Source organism: Phymastichus coffea, unplaced genomic scaffold (assembly GCF_024137745.1).
Source record: "Phymastichus coffea isolate CEN01 unplaced genomic scaffold, Cenicafe_Pcof_1.1 PCOF00022, whole genome shotgun sequence".
In the NCBI taxonomy this organism is placed as follows: domain Eukaryota; kingdom Metazoa; phylum Arthropoda; class Insecta; order Hymenoptera; family Eulophidae; genus Phymastichus; species Phymastichus coffea.
This window is the reverse complement of record NW_026706833.1, coordinates 862012-881596: the sequence shown is the minus strand read 5'-3', so window position 1 is coordinate 881596 and position 19585 is coordinate 862012. Positions and strand designations below refer to the sequence as shown.

General features: G+C 37.5%; 1 protein-coding gene across 1 annotated transcript; it reads left to right on the top strand.

Moving 5' to 3' along the window:
- The first annotated feature begins 3028 nt into the window (after positions 1–3028).
- On the top strand, positions 3029–4345 carry LOC131675457 (caldesmon-like). The gene is made up of 2 exons (XM_058954442.1): positions 3029–3664; positions 3752–4345. The coding sequence occupies exons 1-2, from the start codon at positions 3029–3031 to the stop codon at positions 4343–4345; spliced, it is 1230 nt and encodes a 409-aa protein (XP_058810425.1).
- The last annotated feature ends 15240 nt before the right edge of the window (positions 4346–19585 follow it).

The window sequence follows — 19585 nt, the reverse complement described above, 5'->3', positions numbered from 1 at the left end:
ATTCAGCGGAGCAGGAGCAGCGTTCCAACGCTTAATGGACAAAATTTTAAAAGAGTTCGAGCCGTATTGTTATGTATACCTCGACGACATAGTGATAATAACAGAAACCTTCGAGCAACACCTAATGATCTTAAAGAAAATGGTACAAAAACTAGTGCAAGCACATTTAACAATAAATAGAGAAAAATCGCACTTTTGCAAATCAAGCATTAAATACCTAGGATTCATAATAGACGAACAAGGTATACATATAGATCCCGAAAAAACAGAAGCCATTAAGAATTACCCCAAACCACGTACATTGCGCCAACTACGGAGATTCCTGGGAATGGGATCATGGTATAGGAAATTCATACGCGACTTCGCAAAACTTGCACACCCTTTAACCAGCCTCACAAAGAAAAACATAAAATTCCGTTGGAAAGAAGAGCACAACCAAGCGTTTAAAACAATAATAGAAGCGCTAATAAGCGCACCAGTTTTGCATATCCCCGATCAAGAAGCCCCATATTTTCTACACTGCGATGCAAGCGATACAGGTATCGGAAACGTACTAACACAGAAGATAAGAAAAGAAGAAAAAGTCATCGCCTACGCGAGCAGAGCCTTAAAACCAAATGAAAAAAATTTCTCCACAACAGAGCGCGAAAGTCTAGCAGTTCTCGAAGGCATACGTAAATTCCGAGCGTATATCGAAGGAGATACCTTTACAGTGATCACAGATCACGCAGCACTTAAATGGCTGTTCGCCAAGAAAAACCCTACCGGTAGATTAGCACACTGGATAGATGAGCTGATGGGATACGAATTCGAAGTGATCCATCGCAAAGGCACATATAACGTAGTACCCGATTGCTTAAGCAGAGCTTTTGAAACTGAGACAGAATCACAAATCGACGCCTTCGAACTAAACGAACATTCCGGGAAATGGTACAACAAATTAATAACAAGCGTGCAGAAGGCACCTCATCGTTACCGCGATCACAAGATAATAAACGGAAACCTATACATATATAAAGAAAATAAACGGCACAACAACACAATAGACAACTTACATACGTGGAAGCTAATAGTACCAACGAACATGATAAACGCGATATTACATGAATCACATAACGAACCAAGCGCGGGACACCAAGGAATCGACCGAACGTTCACCAAAATTAAAACACGTTACTATTGGCCTGGCATGTACCGCGATACGCGTAAATATGTACGCGAATGCCACACTTGCCAAATGACAAAATACAACCAAAGCAAAAAGATCGGCCTAATGAGCACACGTGAAGTAACCGAACCGAACCAAATAATAGCAGCCGATTTAATGGGAAATTTCCCAAGGAGTAAAAATGGCATGGAATACTTACTAATATTCGAAGACTTATTCACACGCTACGCAATCTGCCAACCACTACGAAATAAATCGAACGAATTAATCAAAAAGGCAATCGAAAGAGAATTATGCGCACGCGTTGGCACACCCAAAAAAATTAATAACAGACAACGGGAAAGAATTTATAGCCGATAATGTAAAAAACTTCCTAGAGGAAAACGGTATAGAACACGAATTAACACCCGTGTACCACGCACAAGCAAATCCGACGGAACGCGTAAATAAAATGATTAAAACAATGATCAGAGCGTTCATCCCAGAAAATCACAAAGAATGGGATACACATATCCCACAGCTACAATTTGCGTATAATACGAGCGTAAACGCAACCACGGGCGTCACGCCCGCATTTTTAACATTCGGACGAGAATTAGAACCCCCCAAATGCTGGCGAAGAAACATAGAAAAAATTAAACATAAATCGCCAAACTCAGACACGATAGAAATCAATAAACAAAAACCATCACCCATTCCTAATAACGAAAATAACGAAAATAATTACACAGATCACATCAGCAACGAAACTACAAACAAAATAATAACCCGATCACAAACGAAAAATGAACCAACAACCGAAACACAAAATAAAACAATAACAAAAAAGAATAAATCAAAAGACAATGTAACTAAATGGGTAGAGCGTATGAAAAATTACCGCAAATGTTTAAGCTCACACAGGAACGCGTGAAAAACCAACAGGAAAAACAACGAAACCATTATAACAAAAAAAGAAGGGAATGGCAATTTAAAATAGGCGATCTAGTAAAACATCGAAACAAGCAGCTGTCTTCCGCAACCAAAAACTATAACGCGTCACTCGCGAATACGTACGTGGGCCCTTGCGAAATTGTACAACAACTCGGCAAAAATACATATAAACTAAGATATAAGGGCAAAATATTAAAAAGCCATTGGCACGCGAGCGACTTACACGTATAACACCCCAACGCTACAAAGAACACAGGAAACGCCAACATCAACCTACAGAAGAAAGACACCGAATCAACGCTAAACCTCCCAGCAAAACAGCCCCCAGCAGAGAAAAGAAAAAGGGGAAGACCATGGACATTACAACCGCCATAGCACCATAACAACAAAAAAATCATTCCGGCGCAACAACCTACATCGGCGCCGAAAGAAAAAAAAAAACACGCGCGCAAGAACACGCACACGCTACAAATAAAAGTTTTTTTTAAGAAAAAAACGCCCGGCGCAGGCAAGACGCATACGGCCAAAATAGCCAAAACAAGTCTCGACAGGCCCAATAACGAGAAAAGGCCACCGCCACCTCCCTCCCAACCAACATACACCCACAGGCGTGCAACAGCACATAAGCGCCAAAGAGCAAGAAAGAGACAGACAGAGACCCCCTCCACTCGACACACCTAGAGAAAGCGCGCGCCGGCAACAAATCGTAGCCGACACTCAAGCAATCGGCAGCAAGCTGCATCAGCACAACCCTGTAATTACGCATCAACTTCTAATTCTAAAAGTGCATACGACAGTTACGCGTTACAGTGGCAGTACCTACGGTGGCAAATCGAAAAGTACACATAAAAGTGAAGTGAAACAAGTGTCAGTGCAGTAAAAATAAAGCACAACAGCCGCGCGTGCACGTGCAAATCAGTGTAGACAATGGCGGGCGACGGCGAAGCCGCGAGACAGACCCGCGACATGGAGGACCTGATACAAAGACTCCAACGCTGGTCGCCTTTCGCCCGATCATCAACACGCATAACAACCATCGACACGCAAACAGCACCCGCCGGGACAGACAAGGAAGAAAAACCGGCAGACACAGCAGCCGCCAGCACACAGACAAGACCCATCTGCGTCCGCGAAGCCGGCACGCAGACGAGCACGCACACAGAGAAGCAACAACAAACGCACACGCACCGAGACACCGTGCGCTACACAGAAATAGGTACAATCTCGTTGCCAGAATTCGCCGATTTTAAATGGCCAGAGCCGACAGAGGAGAAGAAAAAAGAAATGCAACGGGACAAACAGCTTACAAAAAGGAACAAAGCCGAGGAGGAACGCCGAAAAGCAACCGAGCAGGCGCGCCAACAAGAAGCGGCCGAAAAAGAAGAGAGGCAACGCAGGGAAAAAGCTCGTGCCAGAGCAGTGCCAGCCGAGATCCAACTCGCGTGGCGAGCACATTCCTTCCGCACAAACCACTCAATCGAAATAGCGCGGAAGAAGCTCAAACTAAAACAGCTGTGCCAGGACGCAACGAAAATGGCAGTGCCAGAAAGATCGCGGCCGGAAGTATCGCGCCGCCTACGACAATATATAGCTACACATGAGGAGATAGAGGAGCAGATCGACACAAGAGCGATCACCGAAACCATCTAGCTACTGCAACACCAAGCCGAGGTAATAGCAAAGCAAATAACAGAAGAAACCGAACATAACACAACACAGCAACACAGCACAGCGCAGCAGCACAGCGCAGTACAGCAGCATAACAGCACAGCGCAGCACAACAGCACAGCACAGCACAATAACACAGCGCAGCACAACAGCACAGCGCAGCACAACAGCACAGCGCAGCACAGTAGTACAGTACAACACGACAGCACATCAACACAACACAACGCAGCAACCGTCGCAGCACAGCGGAACAATACAACAACATCAGCACAGCAATACCCGCAACAACGAACGGTGAGCGAGGTATTGCCACGCCCACGACCGACACCAAGCACAGTAACCAAAAGAGGATCACCCGACCAAACGAACGAGCACCGCAGTGGAAATCCGAGAAGGATGTTCTACAAAAACAAATACGACGTCCCCGGAATGGAGAATCTGCGGAACTTACTAACCAAGAAATTGGTAAGCAAACAGTGGCACCCGCAGAATGAAGATCAACGGGAGCTGCTAAGTAGAGCACACCGTGAAGAATATGAAAGAAGAATGCTACGCGCACAGAAAAACAGCAAATAAGAAGTGGTAGTGTCAGTGCTAGCCAAAAATACGTTTTTTTTTCTTCCTTCGCGTATTTTGAATGGGAGATGGCCGTCAAGAGGCAATGAACAACGTGAACAGTTTTCATGTTCTTCGTTTCTGTAAGCCTTTTTTTTCTTTCCTATTAGTATTAACTAAAATAAGACATTATTATTTATATAAAAAAAAAACCGAACCGACGTTACCGTACAAAAATTATTTTCCATTGTACACCATTTCGCGCCACAACAAATATGTATCAATAGCGACAAAAATTATCCTTTTATTTCCTTGTAAATTTCGTTAATTAATTACATTATATTTTTTTTTATATGTTTATTATTCTATTGTCATAGCACTGACTCGAGTCGTAAGTATTAAGCCAAAATGTACAAATTAAAACATATCAAAATTAATAAAAAAAAAAAAAAAAAAAAAAAAAAAAATCAACGCACACGATAAGAATTAATTTAAAAATAAACAAACATAATGAAAGGGTGCACGCCCCATACAAACCCTTAGAGAGAAAGAGAGAGTAACACGATGTGTTACAAAAATCATACCGCGTTTTAATACTCATAACTTTAAATAACTATTAATTTTGCCACAATGTACAATTCCTCTTTTCCTTCATAGAGTATACGTAGCACATGGTGCAGGCATTCCCACATCTCGTGTGCACGAAAACCTCGGGTTTTCGATTACGGCGGGGGCAGTGTAACGTGGCAAGCGATAGCTTAAGACGTCACACATATCGACACCACAGACAAGCGTCAGGAGCCGCGCACACGAGCTGCTGACGAACTCGCGACTTGTACAGAGAGAGAGAGAGCTAGGACCGAAGAGAAGGCAGCGCGCTCGCGGCTATCAAGCATACACGGGTAACCACGAAGCGCGAACTAGAAACGGAGTGGGGAGCGGCGACGATATCGGCCGCCGAATATCACGCGAGCGAGGCCCCGAAGCTTTTTCGCTCCGTTCGTGGCACGCGACGCATCTCCCGCGGTAGCGCTGAAGACCCGTCGACCGCGCGCGGCCTTGACGACGAACGACCGTAATGGACAGCTTCACCGTCGGCCCAGCAAGCGCACGCGGCGAAGGCCCCTCCTGGCAGCGCATATCAAGGAGGTAAAATATCGGACGAGCGAGTGCAAATCGTGGAAAGAACCGCGATGTCCACCGTATAAGCGTAAGCATTGCCGTACTTTACTCTCTCTCGCTCTCTCCCAAACGAGCACATAGCTGTGCGAGAGCCGGCTCGGCGGAGCCGGCTAGTTTGTACATCGGCGAGGCGAGGCGAGCCGAAACGAAATCGGCGACAACCGCTGTGAAAGGTTGAAGCGCGCCTTCGGCGTTGTAAGGGGAGTGGTTCAATAAAGGGATACGGAAGTCAACTCCGGGCTGTCTTTTATTGGGCGCCCGCCTCCTTTCCAATTGCATGTACATTACAGGTTTAAGCAGGAGTACGAACGCACGCCTCTCCGCGGGCAATCGCTAGCGCTGCGATTGCGTACACCTGAGCTAACCGGAACTCCTCCTGCGACGTGTGATGCGATGCTAACTGTTGTCGATATTAGCTAGCCCGGGAGTGCTAATAATATCGCATAGACCACGTCACACCCTTACAAGGGCAAAGTCTACTGCCGCTGACACCACCACCACCACTACTACCACCACCACTACCACCAATGCCATCACCATCACCACCACTACTGCCACTGTTACCGCCGCCACCACTACTACTACCGCCACCACCACGACCACCCCCACTACCACCGCTACCAAGAAGCGGAAAATAAAACTGAAGAAAATAGAAACCGTAAATATAATGTATCCCGGAATGGTTCGAAGGCCAACACAACCTTCCAAACCATACGGTAAAAAAAAAAATTAAAAAAACATCATGTAAATAAATAATTGTAATATTATATTCAATAATTATATAAATAAATTAAAAAATTAATAAATTATATAACAAAAAGTGTCTCTCTTTCTCTCTCTCTCTCTCTCTCTCGCTCTCCTCCGATAGTAGGGTGCTTCGTTAGTAAGCTTATGCTGGCTGAGTCTAGGCTCACGGAGAGGGGGTAGCGTCTCTAGCTGCTTGCTAGGAGCGTGCATAGTATAGCCCTTGGAGAGGGAGTAACGTCTCTTGCTGCTTGCTAGGAGCATGCGCCGTATAGCCCTTGGAGAGGGGGTAGCGTCTCTAGCTTGCTAGACGCATAAGCTGTATAAGCTGTATAGTGAGGATGCTGCTCCCTCTCTCTCTCTCTCTCTCTCTCTCTCGCTCTCCTTCGACAGTTTGATTTAATTTGATTATTAATTAATAAAACTTATAGAATTTTCGATTAATTATTAATTTATTGTTGATTCAACTGTACATTGAATATAATACAGTCTGTCTATAATCTTTATTTTCAGTAGTTGACATCGCTATATTGAAATATTGATTTGAATTTTTATATGTAATATTGTCAACTTGATCAATACCTTCCATTTCAGATTGCTTTCGTCTAGCTTTTATCAATAAAAACAATCTTTGTGCATTTGTAACGGCACATACAAAGTTAGCTGGTTTATTGTAATGATATGTACATATTGTTTCTAATGGGTAAGGTAATGCGCTCATTGGTGGACATCTCATCTCGCTTTCAAGTTCTAAAATTTTTCTAAAAAAGGAAAAAAATTTTTAATTAATGATATTAATTTCTAACAAAACAAAAAAAATAAAAATACTTACTTTTCAGGTAAAATTTTTTGTAACCATTGTTTCTTTTTTAATCCTTTTACATAAATATTTCTAGAATTATTTAAATGATTGTTTAGTACACGTGCTAAATTTTTATATGGAATAAGATCGGATCTCCATAATAAACCATGATGACACGTTTCTAAGAAATGATTCACTTTTCGACACTTGAAAGGAAGTTGAAACCAATGATATGGTGGTTCGAAGAAAAACACAGTTGGAACAGTATCTACATCTAATGGTAGATATGCGAGTTCTTTATAAATAAGAGACTCGTTGAAACTTTAAAAGCCTTGAAAGTCTAATACGAAATCCATTAGAAATTAATGTGAACTCTACGAGATCCCAAAACCGTTATGAGAATAGAGCCACGTGTTTGTTCTACATAAAGCCTATACTTCACCATTCGAAAGTAGAGGGCGTCATAGTCACCATATTTTACCATTCGAAAGCATAGGGCGTCCCCTATAGTCACTATATAGTATGATTATAGGTAGTTTGTATTAAATTCCAACAATATATATATTTTTTATTTTCTTCTTTATTGCAAAGCATTGTATACATTGATTACATAATGTTTTGTTAATCTCAAACTAATTTTTTAACAAGCAAAATTTTTTTAAACCAATTTTAGAGCAAACCCGTTGTGAAAAAAATAATAATCAAACAATCATCTCAGGTTACAACACGTGTGTTTCGTTGGTAAATATCCAACCTCATCAGATCTTTATTAAAAAAACAAAACGAGAAAATGGTTACAATAACAGATATAAACCAAAAACAAATAAAAATCACGCTAACAAAACATTTACCTCAATTCGCAAGTCACAATCAAATTAAATATCACAATAAAGTCAAAAATACACTGTCAAATATAATATTCGCTCAACTACACAAAATTCAAATCGGACAACGACTATGAAATAATGTAAATCAAAACAGTGTCTGTTGCCTTTTATACCAAAACAAACCACCGGTAGACACAATCAGATGTATCCCCTCTCCTATGCATGAAAACGGTACATTAAGCATCATTGTACATCAAAACAAAATAATAAAAAAATATTGTAAATAAATATGAGATCAGTCAGCTAAGATATCAAATAAACCTTTATATTGTTTACTCAGTAAACTAGTGTTTTCTTGTCTATTTATAGTGTTATAAGACAAATTAATATAAATCATTTCCGAAATTAATCTCTTACAATAGTTAGACTCTCTATCTAAAATTATTGTGTTGTCCCAGTCAAACGAATGTGTAGGATAATTTTTCAAATGCATCGGAACCGGAAGAGATTTATCTAAAGGTGTCTTCCTATGCTCCTCTATGCGTTTTTTTAAACATCCCTTAGTTTGACCAATATATACAGACGGGCAACTATCACAATAAAATTTGTATACTACATTTGTCTCATTCCATTTTTCTGTAACATCTTTACCCAGTTTTATTATGTTGTCCAGCTTATGATTAATTAAAGGTATACAATGAATATTAAACTGTCTTAAACTATGGTTACATAAGTTAAAAAATTTTTTATGAAAAGGCAACGTTAAAACCATCGATTTAATATTCGTATTTTTTCTATCATCCTGAGTAGCACTACTATTCCAAAATCTATGTTTACGAATGCGATCCAATATACATGTTTTAACAAATTTATCCGGGTAATCATTATGTTTTAAAATGCTCTTAACAATTTTTATATTGTCTTCATGAAAGGTTGCATCAGATAGTAATAAAGATCTATCAATCAGATTATATACAATGTTTCTTTTTTGCTGAGTTGTATGGTTAGAATAAAAATTCAAAATTCTGCCTGAACAAGTCAGTTTTTGGTACCAATTAGTAACAATTTTACCGATTTTGATTATTAACGAAATGTCTAAAAAAGTTATACTATTATTGCATTGGATTTCATGTGTAAAATTTAAATGATTATTGTAATTATTAAAAATGACCAAAACCAATTGCAAATTATCCCTTTTTATACATAAAATAGTATCACCTACATATCTAAAATAAAAAAGTGGTGAACAATTATATTTTTCTCGCAAAACATTTAAACAATCTGTCTCTAAATCATCCATAACTAAATCAGCAAACAACGGCGATATTGGAGAACCCATCGGTGTACCAAAAATCTGTTTGTAAATTATTCCATCAAACTGGAAAAAAGTATTATCAAACAAAAACTTTACCGTATCAACTATTTCAGTAAAAGGTATCTCCGAAACAGAGTGAATCTTGTTAAATCGCCTATCAAGACTCTCAATGACTAAATCACACGGAACGTTTGTAAACAAAGAGCTGACATCTAATGAAATTAACATATAATCTGACGGAACAGTTATGTTCTGAAGTTTTTTTATAAGTTGAAAACTATTATCAATATGTGAAAAAGGCCGTAAATTACATTTTTTTATTTCCTTGTCTAAAACTGTAGATAAAAAATGAACCGGGCTATTAACAGTTGAAATAATAGGTCTAAGTGGATATCCAGCTTTATGAATTTTAGGAAGGCCATACACTTTTGAGAGTACCGTGTTAGTTTGCGTGAGAGCATATTTATTATACTTAAAATTTAAATAACCCTTTTCATTAAAATCACGGAGAATTTTATAAACCCTTAATTGCAACGATCTCAAAACATTCTTACCAGTTACAATTTTATATGTATTCGCATCCTTCAATAATTCAATCATTTTTGATTTATAATACCCGACATTCAAACAAACCGTTAAATTACCCTTATCAGCTCTTGTAAAAAATATATTGTCATTATCTCTAAGAAATTGCTTTGTGTGATCTATTTTTTGTTTCAATTCCCTCTCAAACTTTGATACATGCAAAGCGTTGCTAGCAACTCCTTTCAAATTCTTTATTATAGTATCTCTAATTGTATAGCCATTTCTTATTTCTTTTTTCCGCGAAGCAGTATCATCCACAATATCAACATCACCATCCTCATTAACATAAGATTCATTTCGTAAAAAATACTCGACATTTTTAATTGTCAAAATAATATCTTTTTTTGTGAATTCAGATGTATTAAAATTTGGGCCCATCGATACAACCTCTATTACTTCAGTAGGTAACATAATATTAGTGAGATTTTTAACCCATTTTTCACGATGTTTAACATTACGAACAACATACTTCTTTCTGTATATCATTTTAAACTTATCACTCAATGTCTTGTTCAATCTTTGAAAAATATTACTACTTTTTATTTCAGTAATATATCTAAAATATCTAAGATATCTTAGCTGACTGATCTCATATTTAATTACAATATTTTTTTATTATTTTGTTTTGATGTACAATGATGCTTAATGTACCGTTTTCATGCATAGAAGAGGGGATACATCTGATTGTGTCTACCGGTGGTTTGTTTTAGTATAAAAGGCAACAGACACTGTTTTGATTTGCATTATTTCATAGTCGTTGTCCGATTTGAATTTTGTGTAGTTGAGCGAATATTATATTTGACAGTGTATTTTTGACTTTATTGTGATATTTAATTTGATTGTGACTTGCGAATTGAGGTAAATGTTTTGTTAGCGTGATTTTTATTTGTTTTTGGTTTATATCTGTTATTGTAACCATTTTCTCGTTTTGTTTTTTTAATAAAGATCTGATGAGGTTGGATATTTACCAACGAAACACACGTGTTGTAACCTGAGATGATTGTTTGATTATTATTTTTTTCACAACGGGTTGGCTCTAAAATTGGTTTAAAAAAATTTTGCTTAACAAAATGGAGAGTGTCAAGAATAACAAAACTAATTTTTTAACATCACCACTAATCGGATTATATTGTACAATACGATCGTGTAATATTAAGTCTGTAGTATCTTTAGGAAAATCAGTCCAAGTTTCAAATTCTAGGCGAACATCGACTGTCGCGCTTTTCAATGTTACATTTTGTTTGGAGCAGTCTATAACTATTAGCGGCACTTTATTAATGAAATATTTTTTATTGAATAACGGCTCGTTTTCTTTACAATAGTAAACGTTTTGAAAATTAGTATACGTATCGTATAGAAAAGCATACTGATTTTGATTGATATTCAAATTGAAATTTCCATACGGATAGCATTGTGAATTGAGGAATAGCTTCACATTACTAATATTACAATGATCAAAATTACTAGAATTAACACTCGCCGAACTTTTACGTTTAGTTTGAAAAGCTAAAATAACAAAGCGAGGCTTTTCCAATTGATTGGAAGTCTTAACACTCCAAACATGCTTTGTGGTACGTGGTAATTTTGGATACTCATACATTTCCCAAGTACGATAACTCATTGTAATTGCACGATTTCGTCCGATCTGATTGAGTAATTTGATTTTTTCTTTGTCTTCAACCATTACATATGGCATCAACCATTCAACCTTAGTTAAAGTAACTTTTGATTTTTCTGAAGCAGCAGGATTTCCTATTGGAGCACACAAAAGCAGCACATAAAATAGCATTCAAATCATCTCTTGATCTTGTGAGAATAACTTCATGCTTGACATTGACTACAATTTTCCGATAATCTTCAGCAAATCCCATCAACATACTGAGAGGTATAGTAACATCAAAAAAACCTAGAGCATTACATATTAGAACTTCATTGTTATCACCATGCCATCCGGCATTTTCAGCGATAGAGCTCTGACATGGATTGAGTGAAAGCCAATTTTTCATAAGAGTTGTTAAGCCTACATTTTTCACTTTATCAATTTCAATAGCATTTATTTCATATCGTATTTCCTCGAACAAATGACAGAGGGCGTTGTTGACTAATAAAGTGTTCTCCACTGGCGTAGTACCGTCCGGCTTGGTCAACCTACCACAAATATGAATCATACTGCGCGATGAAAGCAGAGATAAATCTTGATGTCGAATTGCTATATGAATTTCATCGCTATTATTGAAATATGATAATGAATAAGGCTGATGGGCATGAACTTCATAATGAGCTATAGACTCATCGAAACCGACAGCTGAATGAATGTCTAGAATTCCCTCCATATTGTTGTTGTTGTTGTTGTTTTATACAACACACTAATATGCACAATATTTTCTTCCACGATTTTCGATGACTTCTAGTCTCAAGCTTTTCAGGAATTGAATGTTCTGAGGTGTGAGCGGTCTGATAGCTCGCTGTTGACTGATTGCTGTTCGACATTTTCGTCTTTTAATATAGCCTCGGCCGCTCTTTATATTGTAAATGATACCCATTAGTAAGATATGGACTTTATATGTACTCGCACTGTGATGACTTCTCTTCGAAAGTTAACTAGGTTTCCGTCTTGATCAACTGAGTGGTGGATGAGTTACATAAACCAGCACGTCGAAACTATTCTCGTCGAAAAATCGATATACGCGGAATAGATGAGACGTGGCAAGCTGATCTTGTTGAGATGCAAAGCTATTCTAGAGAGAATAAAGGTTTTCGCTATCTATTAACTATTATAGATACGTTCTCTAAATATGCTTGGGGAGTTCCAGTAAAACAGAAAACTGCTACAGATGTCATTAACGCAATGGAGTCTGTATTAAAAAAGGAACGCATTCCTAAAAATCTCCAAGTGGACAGAGGCAAAGAGTTCTACAATACAAATTTTCAAAGTTTAATGAAAAAATATAAAATAAACCTTTATTCTACTTATAGCAATCTTAAAGCATCAATTTGTGAACGTTTCAATCGAACACTAAAAAATATTATGTAGAAAAAATTCAGTTTAATAGGAAATTATAAGTGGAATGACTTTCTCCCTAGTTTAATAGAATCTTATAATAATCGAAAACATCGCAGAATAAATATAAATAGACGTGACGAAAGAAAATGGAATGCAGGTCTTGACACGATTCTCTTACGATCATCGTCTTTTCAAAAAACCGAAATTCCAGGTAGGAGATAAAGTGCGAGGAAGTAAGCCTAAACACGTTTTTGAAAAAGGATATACGTCTAATTGGTCTACAGAAATTTTTAATATTCATCGTATTTCGAGAACTAAATCTCTAACATATCACCTACTAGATTATCAAGAAAATCCCATTGTTGGTGGTTTTTATGAGCAAGAACTACAGAAAGCTATGTATCCTGATATTTATCTTGTAGAAAAAATTCTCAGAAGACGGGGTAATGAAGTCTTTGTAAAATGGCTTGATTTTGATAATACTCACAATTCTCGGATAAATAAGGAGACTATACAACAATGAATTACAAATATAAATTTATATGTATCTAGCTTGTACTTAAATAAATAATTGTTTTCATTTATAAATATTACATTGTTTTTTTTATTTTAAGGATAAGAGCCCCAACCTTCGCTCTTACCTGTAAGGTACTTCCATTTTTATATTCGACATTAGTGACTTCATTAAGACAAGTCGAAACCTGCTTTAATAGAAACACTAATGACTCATTTACCTCTCCAGAAAATAAATTTATATAATACAATCTTTATTCAGATATAATAAGATATACAAATACATTTTACTTAATATTAAATTGAAATCGATCACATCCATGATATTGAATAAATAATGCATATTTTTGTACTCTATCAGAAAGATAAATAAAAAGATCCAAATGATGAATTATCGCTCTTGACATTCGGACCGATAGAACAATTTCGAACTCTCAATCTAGTTCAAGAATAATTCGAGATTCATCTTGTCTCATGAATGTTATTAGATAATTATCATCTTCATGCAATTCATAAGACTTTTTTCAGGAAGTATATAGAAAAGCTTCATTTCAATGTTATTCAACATTTCAAAATTTATCTTGCTGTAGGTAAAGAGATTGTTATGTCGCGACTACGTAGCCGTGACGTGTAGTTTTAGAATATGTATGATCATTCATTTATTAGTAATTATTATAGTGACAGGAACTTACCTGGGTTATTATTTGGAGTTAAATTGGCTGCTTAGCTCTATCTCGATGAAATATATATGAGGTCGGTCGGTAATGATGCACGAACACTCGATTCAAGTAATTATTTATTTATTCAAAGACAGAAATGATTTCTCAAAAATAACAATAAGTGAATTATACGTTATTCGGCTGTCGCGCGTCGCGAATCAGCTCGTAAGAACTGTAACAAATTTTAATGTTATTGAGTAGTCGCGCGTCGCGAATCAACTGCCGAAAAGTCGAGTCTTCTGTTTTTATATTGACTCTTTGGCCCATATTAATGCGTTGAGTAATCAAAAAATCAAAATTTCGGGCGCCCCAAATTTTCGGACTACTCATCTTTTAATTTCGCTGAGTTTGTGTTTTGTAAAAAATGCCGTTCGTCGTTTATACATTATTTCGTTTTTTAATTGATTGCTGATGAAATCAAAATGAAGAAATAGTTACGTCTCGGGACGTAACACCTCCGTGGCTAGATCGTTGTATATCGGTGTGATATCAACGCAAAATAAACAGAGAGAAATGAGAGAGAGAGAAAAATAAATAAATAAATAAATGTGCGTTACTCTTAGTTATTCGGCAATCGATTGAAAACGCTTTAATTTTATCTTAATAGTACTTTTAATGTTACGCGGACAATAATACTCCGTATCACGGTATAGTAGAGCTTCATTTCAGGATTCGATATGTATATATATAACGGATTTGTGTTTTTAACTAATGTGATTCTAATGTGAAAATTGGGATGTGTTGCTTCTTTCTGGTGGAAATTTCTTTAGGAGTAGGGACGGGGGGTGTGGTGTTTGAGGTCTGATTCGTGAATGGGGTTATTGCTTGTGGGTTCTCATTTTTTTGTTTGTCTATTACTATTTCATCCAATGCATATTCTTCCTCTTTCGATGGAGTTTGGTTTCTCTGTTTGAGTAGTGGTTTGTTTAGTGCCACCAGTAATTGTGTTATTGAACTAAATATGGCTCCTAGCAAATATGTAGAAATTCCATATATAGAGTGTAGAGTATAGCCTCTGATTATTACATTGATTAAACTTTTACCGCATTGAATTATAATGGCGGTCATTATGATGGCAGAACTTATAGAACCAAATTTAGTTAGTTTGGTGATGAACTTATTCCATGTGCTTCCAGCGATGTTGGTTAATGTTTGTTCTGTCAGTATTAGGTTTGATACTAATCCTCCCTCTACACTTTCGTCGCCTTGCATACTTCTCGCGATTACGTTGAGGAGTGATGCTTTCTCCATGGGAAAGAGGATGTGATTTTGTAGTTTTTGTAGGTCTTCTTGGGAGTAAATCCCACTGGTTGCCAATGATTCTAGTTCCGTCGGTTTCCATGTTATTTTGGTGGTCGGTTTCAAGGTCAGAACTGCGTTGGTTGTTCTTCTCGGAGTTGGTGTCAAATTTATCCATTCGTTTCCTATTTTGTAGTATTGGGGAATGATTGTGTTGCAGTTTATTTCTGTTCCTGTTTTCATTAAGATGTGTGTTTTTGGTGTGAGGTAAAATGTTTCGTTTCTTGAAATGACTGGAAGTTGCGAGAAACATTTGTCTGTATGAAGTAGTTGAACTTCTGTAGTCGTACATTGTATAATATGTACGGCTTCCCCTGCCAGGCGAGCTATGTACCCGGGCTTCTCCATGATGTTGTACGCAAATTCATCTGGTGAGAGGGATGCCAGGGATAAGGAGTTATATAGGACTTTCCTTTCCAATTCACATTTTTGTTGCAATATATCTATATAGAGGCTTTTTGTTTCGACCCTGAAATGTTTTTCTACATACACAAATTTGCTATTGAAGTACGTGAATAGATCATAGCTAAGTATCCCTTGCTTCGTTTGAATATCATTGTCGTACAAAATATTGAATTGGGTTCGTTCATATATAAAAAGTTTTGGATGTTCAGTTGTTATTAAGATTCTGTTGCAAAAACTCATGTTCCCTCTAGTTGACAATGCAAAGGATACTTCGTTCGTACTTATGCTAAAAATGGTTTCATGATCGGGTGAGCTTATTTTAGTGACCGTTCCCCTATACAGTATATCGTATTGATTTTTGAAACAGTCTTCGTGCGGTAGTAATAACCAAAAGGTGTAACCTCCTTCCATATCGATACAGTGTTGGTCCGAAAACTTACATACTGTACCCGAATTTAATCTTAATCTATCATTGTTTAATTCGACTGCTGCATAGCTTTCTAACAAGGTTATTTTTATAAGTCCCTGTACGAGAACATCGCTCCACGTACCAAATCGGTCGGCGTAGGCTGCCCCTGAACAAGTTTTACCCTTAACGTTTCCTGCTAGATCTAAACTTACACTTTTTGTTGAGTTAATCCTTAGGTCCGCTATTGTGTGTGCGTTATCCGCGTTTTAAAGTGAGGTCTCTTTGAACGGTAGATCTCACAAGTGCCAACTGCTCCGCCTCAACGGGGTGACGCGGTGAACACCCAGAAGGGTGGCCAAATGGCGGCTCTGGCTAAATTTCGAACGCGATGAACCCTGTTTTGAACCAAGGACAGAGTTTTGAAAGTTTTGAAAGATCTGACTTTGGGACGGAACAGGGTAAAAACAACCTTTCGAATGACGGATACCCACCAGCGTGAGCGGGTTGGACCGAAACGCAATGGGGAGACATACCTCGGTATGTCGAAGCGATGGATCTGTGAGTCGTGGGAGAAATCCCTTAATACAGGTACGCAGGGTGGGATGTATTTTGAAAGCGAGCCCAGGAGGGGGGACTTAGTTAGTTGATCGTCTTAGGAATCTTCCTCTGGCTGTCCTGGCTGAGTCTCCTTTCTGACATCCCAATTTGGGTTGGCCTCTGCGGGGTAGTGGTACCAGGTCAAGCAAATCTCGTAAGATTTGTATGCTGCGTGCTTCCGACGTAGTAGACGTTGGGGCAACTAGAGTCCCGTCGCGCCCAAACCGAGGGACAAACCTTTAGTTCCGCTCTCCTTGAGCGTTGAACCGTGAAAAGATCGGTACTCCTTCCGAGGAGGTCGCCGCCTTAGATTAAAAAGGTTCCGACTCGCTGAGTCGCGCCAGGGATGTCGTAGCAAACTTGACTTCCGGACCCCCAATATATTTGAAAGCGAAGGGGTGAAAGACAGTGGGCTATGCCAACCTACTGGCGCCCAGAGAGAGGGGTGGTAATGTTTGATTACGCCGCGCCACCCTCAAAGCGGAAAAGTGTGGACGACACACATACACTAACTGTGTGTGCGTTATCATATTTAAAAATACCCGTATCATGTATAGCTTTGCAGTTGTCGTGTGATATTTCGTAAATGTATTTTTGGATTGCATTTTCGGTTTGTCCTAAATGACTAAACATACCGCAATGAAAAATTGTTCGCCTTATTTCTATTTTACATTGTATAATTTTCATTGATTTGAATTCCGTTTTTTGTAATAATTCGATAGTGGCTTGTGTGTTATTTATTTGAATTTCTAGAAAATTGCATTCCCCTGCATCCAAGAGTGAGTATGTTGTTATGGTAGGGTTCGTTGAGCCGCAATTGAAGCCAATAAGTCCTTTGCTTGTTGAAAAGAAGGTGATTATGATTAAGATAGTCATTGATTGTTGCACCATTGTGTTTCCTGGAAATAGAATAAGGTTACTATGCTTGTTTTGCTACGCTTAATTTATTGGCATGAATTGTTTTTGGTTTTCCATTGTAATCGATTACAACACTGCCTTTTTCAGTTATTTTTAATACTTCAAAAGGTTCTAAATATTTATTTTTCTCTAATTTCCCCGGTTTTGGTTCTTTCATGAACCATACTTTATCTCCAATTTTAAAATTTACTGGATTTGTAAATCGGTCATAATAATTTTTAAATTTTTGTTTTGAGATTATTAGATTTTCTCTAGCCATGTGTGATATTATATTCATGTTTTTTATTAAATTCTCTAGGTATCCATTGAAAGTTGGTAATTGTTCGGATTTTTTTAATGGTACGCTAGATGGTAATTTAGCTGGAAAAGCAAAAACTAATTCATGTGGTGTGAAATTGTGACTAGTGTGTATGCTGGTGTTGTAATTTAATTGGGCCAACTCTAGGAGTTCGTCCTAATCACATTTTTTTGATGTAAATTGTTTGATGTATTCGCAAAGCGGATGGTTAGCCCTTTCGACAGATCCATTAGATTGAGGTGAAAATGACGTTGTTTCAATTTTTTCGAAATGAAATCTTTTGGCAATTTGCTTTAACATTTTGGTTCTGAAGTTTTGTGCTCTGTCCGTTAGTACTATTTTTGGAGCTCCGAAAGTACAAATAAACCTTTTTATAAAAGCTTCGCTTACAGCTTCCGCTGTTTGGTCTTTTAATGCTACTAATGTGATAAATTTTGAAAGTTGGTCTTGAATTGAAAGTATGTACCGATTATTACTTTTTGTAATATCGAATGGCCCCATTATATCCATGGCAACTTTATCAAAAGTTTTGAAAGGTGTATCTGTTATAATCATTGGTTGTCGTGTAGGTTTACGTTTTAATTTGTTTTTTTGACATTCTATTGTCACGTCGATACGAAAGAAAAAGTACGTGACAAATTATAAGTTATGGTAACAAACCGGGTATCGATAATTTAGTTTTCTATTGTACCAACCCTCCCGGGAAGATTTGTAAATCTATCTAGCGGGATAGATTAGTCTAAGCACGTCTCCATAATATTTCCGCGAATATTACTCACCGCATATTAAATTAGCGAAAACACAGGAAGGGGCATCTCAGCCTACGGTATAAAAAGGCTGGATTGGAATTCGCACAAGCAGTATATAGTATACAGTACGCAGGACACAGTTGACGATTCAGCAGTTTGGTAGTTTCGCAAAGTTATTTTTTTAAGTCAAACTATCCGGCTACTTAGAACCGGGATTATAGTCTGTTAAGTACTATAATTAACTTTAAACAATAAATCTTAAATCAAGCGCAAATACCTGAGACTGTTCGTAAAAAACCACTTCTGAAATCCAATCCTATTAAGGTAAGAAACTATTTTATCTGCTTAAAACGCCCTACGTATAATAAAGGCGCTATCCCTTTAACCAACCTCTGCTTAACTCCTAACTAAGATCCAACCTTTACCAACGCGACATTACTTGAATATATTACTACGTCTGGCTGTAACATCTCCTCGCCTAGACATAACAATTAGGGGCCCCTCATTTTTTGGTAATTAGGATCTTATCGCAAAATTACAATGGTCGAAAGACCTTACGAACGAAAACTAATCACACTCAAAATATTAACAAAAAAAATTAGCGAAATAGAACCGAACTTTACAACAAACAGGGAACCTACGCTACAGAATGTCTCACATATCTGCATCAAAGATTTCCACCCACCGAAACAAAGCAAATTACCCGAGTCGAAGAATTACAAAGATTAAAATATAATTTACAAGACTACATTGATACAAACCCATTAGACTTTCTATGTAAAGATGACTTAATATTTGACATCCTCATTGAAATGACTAGTAAAAATTTAAATCCAGCATTCCTCCTCAACGATATTACGGATATAAATTTTGAAAAATTAAAATTAGATAAAAC